The sequence below is a fragment of the Triticum aestivum genome, chromosome 5A (genome assembly GCF_018294505.1).
Source record: "Triticum aestivum cultivar Chinese Spring chromosome 5A, IWGSC CS RefSeq v2.1, whole genome shotgun sequence".
Taxonomy (NCBI): Eukaryota; Viridiplantae; Streptophyta; class Magnoliopsida; order Poales; family Poaceae; genus Triticum; species Triticum aestivum.
This window is the reverse complement of record NC_057806.1, coordinates 579,175,802-579,178,087: the sequence shown is the minus strand read 5'-3', so window position 1 is coordinate 579,178,087 and position 2,286 is coordinate 579,175,802. Positions and strand designations below refer to the sequence as shown.

Sequence of the window (2,286 nt, the reverse complement as noted above, 5' to 3'; positions counted from 1 at the left end):
GGCCTTGTACACATGAATACATCCACTTGGCATTTGGAGGGCTCCTTCAAGGATTGGTGGGACAAGAGAGAAGCTAGGCCTTGTACACATGGATACATTCACTTGGCATTTGGAGGGCTTTTTGAAGGATTGGTGGGACAAGAGAACATGCATGCAAAACCCAAACAGTCGAGCCATGATCTTCCTCACCATACTTGTCTCTTGGAAAATATGGACAAGAGAACTTACGCGTCTTTCGGCATAAGTGTGCCCCGCCACGGGTCTCTTGTTGAACATCATCTTTGACGAGGTGAAACTATGGGTCACCACGGGTCCTAAAAAACTAAGACAAATTATATTGAGCGAGTAATCGCCATGTTATGTTTTAAAGGACACTTGTAAAACTCTATTCTCTCCTTGGTTAATAGACAAGGCAAAGCCACCGCTATAGAATAAAGATAAATGAAGGGAGAAACTCCAATGTCGATGCACATAGCCATGTTAAGTTGGCTCTTTCTTATTTTATTTTATTTTATTTTGAGGTAGAGTTGGCTGTTTCTTATAAGTCTACCCTTCATGTTTGGTGTCTGCTGCAGCAACCTAGCCCAGTCCAAGATCACCAAGTTACTACACAACCTCCAGAAACATATGATTCAGTTGCTCTTTAAGAATAGCTAGTTTTCCTTGAGGCTGCCTGCGGCGTGCAGCACCATGGTCTCGATCGTGATCCCCGGACCGAACGCCATCATCACACCCCACTCGGCCACCTCTTCTCCCCTTGCCCTACGCCGGCGCAGCTCATCGAGCACGAAGATCACCGTGGCGGCACTCATGTTCCCGTACTCTCTCAGCACCCGTCGGCTCGCGGCCAGCTTCTCGACGCCCAGCCCGAGCAGTTGCTCAACGTGGTCCAAAATCGCACGGCCACCAGGGTGGATCGCCCAGAAGAGATCGTTCCACTCAGCACTGATCCCAATAGATTCGAACGTGTCGATCAGACAGCGCTCGATGTTGCTCTTCAGCAGCTTCGGCACCCGGATGGAGACGTGGAAGTCGAGGCCGCCTTTCATGAGCCGCGTGGTGATCTCGTTCTCGGTCTCCGGTATCGTCGTCTGCGTGGCGAAGGCCATCTCGAACAGCGGGCGCTCAATGCAGTCGACAGGGTCGGCGCCGACGATGACGGCGCCCGCGCCGTCGCCGAATATGCCGTTGCCCAGGATGGTGTCGAGGCGACCCTCCTGGGGCCCGTAGAACCCGATGAGGGTGAGCTCGGAGCAGGCCACGAGGACGCGCGCGCCGCGGTTGTTCTCGGCGAGCTCCTTGGCGAGCTGCAGCGCCCTGCCGCCACCGGAGCAGCCGTTGAGGCTGAGGATGGTGCGGGACACGGTGGGGCGGAGGCCGAGCAGCGACGCCAGGCGGAGGTCGGCGCTGGGGGCCTTCCCGCCGGAGTAGGTGCTGAAGACGAGGTGCGTGACGTCGGCGGCCGGGCGCCCCCACTCGGCGATGGCCCTGGCCGCGGCGGACGCGGCGAGCTCGGGCACCGCGGCCGAGGCCATGTCTATCCGCGCGTCGAGGGTCGGCAGCGCGCGGTCGCTGAAGTCCGGGTGCGCGCCGAGGAGCTCCTCGTCGAGGTGCACGTAGCGCCTCTCGATGCCCGAATTCTTACCTGGACAGGAGAACATTTTACATAGTAGCTCACCGCAAATATGCATGCATTTGGAAATTGGAAACGTACGCCGATACGTTTATAGGTTACTAGGTTAGGTTTACGCTGCAGGTGCAGGGCATGCATGGTCTTACAGATTCTCTTGAGCTTGTCCTTGAGGTCGGCGTGGTGCTCGCTGTTGGTGACGCGGAAGTAGTAGTCGGCGTAGTCGTTCTGGAGCATGCAGCTCGCCGGGTTCGCTGTGCCGATTGCAAGCACGGCCGCCGGGCCGTCCGAGCGCTGCGCGTGACGGATCTGCTGGACGGTTGCCATGGACGTACGTACGTCGATCGCTAAACGCGGAGTACTACGGCTAGTTAGCTGTCTCGTTGGCTTTCTAGACTTGCTTATTGTTTATTGAAGGATCCATCACAGGTCTTATATAAGACAACAGGCAGTGATTATCAAGTTGCAACATTGAATTAATCAAATTGACCAACATGTGAAACAACAAGAAGAAAAAAAGTTCCGGTCTTAATGGTTGCGAGACCGGTGGCCACCTTCTCTCCATTTGTGCAATCGCACCACAGAACTTCGTGAGGGAGTTGGAGATGGTGTACCATCAATGGGCTAGTGACTTCACATTGCGATCATGGATCACA

General features: G+C 55.2%; 1 protein-coding gene across 1 annotated transcript; it reads right to left on the bottom strand.

Moving 5' to 3' along the window:
* Window positions 1–462: 462 nt before the first annotated feature.
* LOC123107793 (bisdemethoxycurcumin synthase) lies at window positions 463–2,021 on the bottom strand. The gene is made up of 2 exons (XM_044529707.1): window positions 1,780–2,021; window positions 463–1,645 (listed from the first exon to the last, which is right to left on the bottom strand). The coding sequence occupies exons 1-2, from the start codon at window positions 1,955–1,957 to the stop codon at window positions 654–656; spliced, it is 1,170 nt and encodes a 389-aa protein (XP_044385642.1). The 5' UTR covers window positions 1,958–2,021; the 3' UTR covers window positions 463–653.
* Between the last annotated feature and the right edge of the window lie 265 nt (window positions 2,022–2,286).

What these genes read in the sequence shown, in the direction of transcription:
- LOC123107793 (XM_044529707.1), bottom strand. Translation starts at nt 1,957, where the DNA reads ATGGCAACCGTCCAGCAGATCCGTCACGCGCAGCGCTCGGACGGCCCG. An exon ending in GGACAAGCTCAAGAGAATCT is followed by an intron (nt 1,646 to 1,779) that starts GTAAGACCATGC and finishes TCTCCTGTCCAG; the next exon opens with GTAAGAATTCGGGCATCGAG.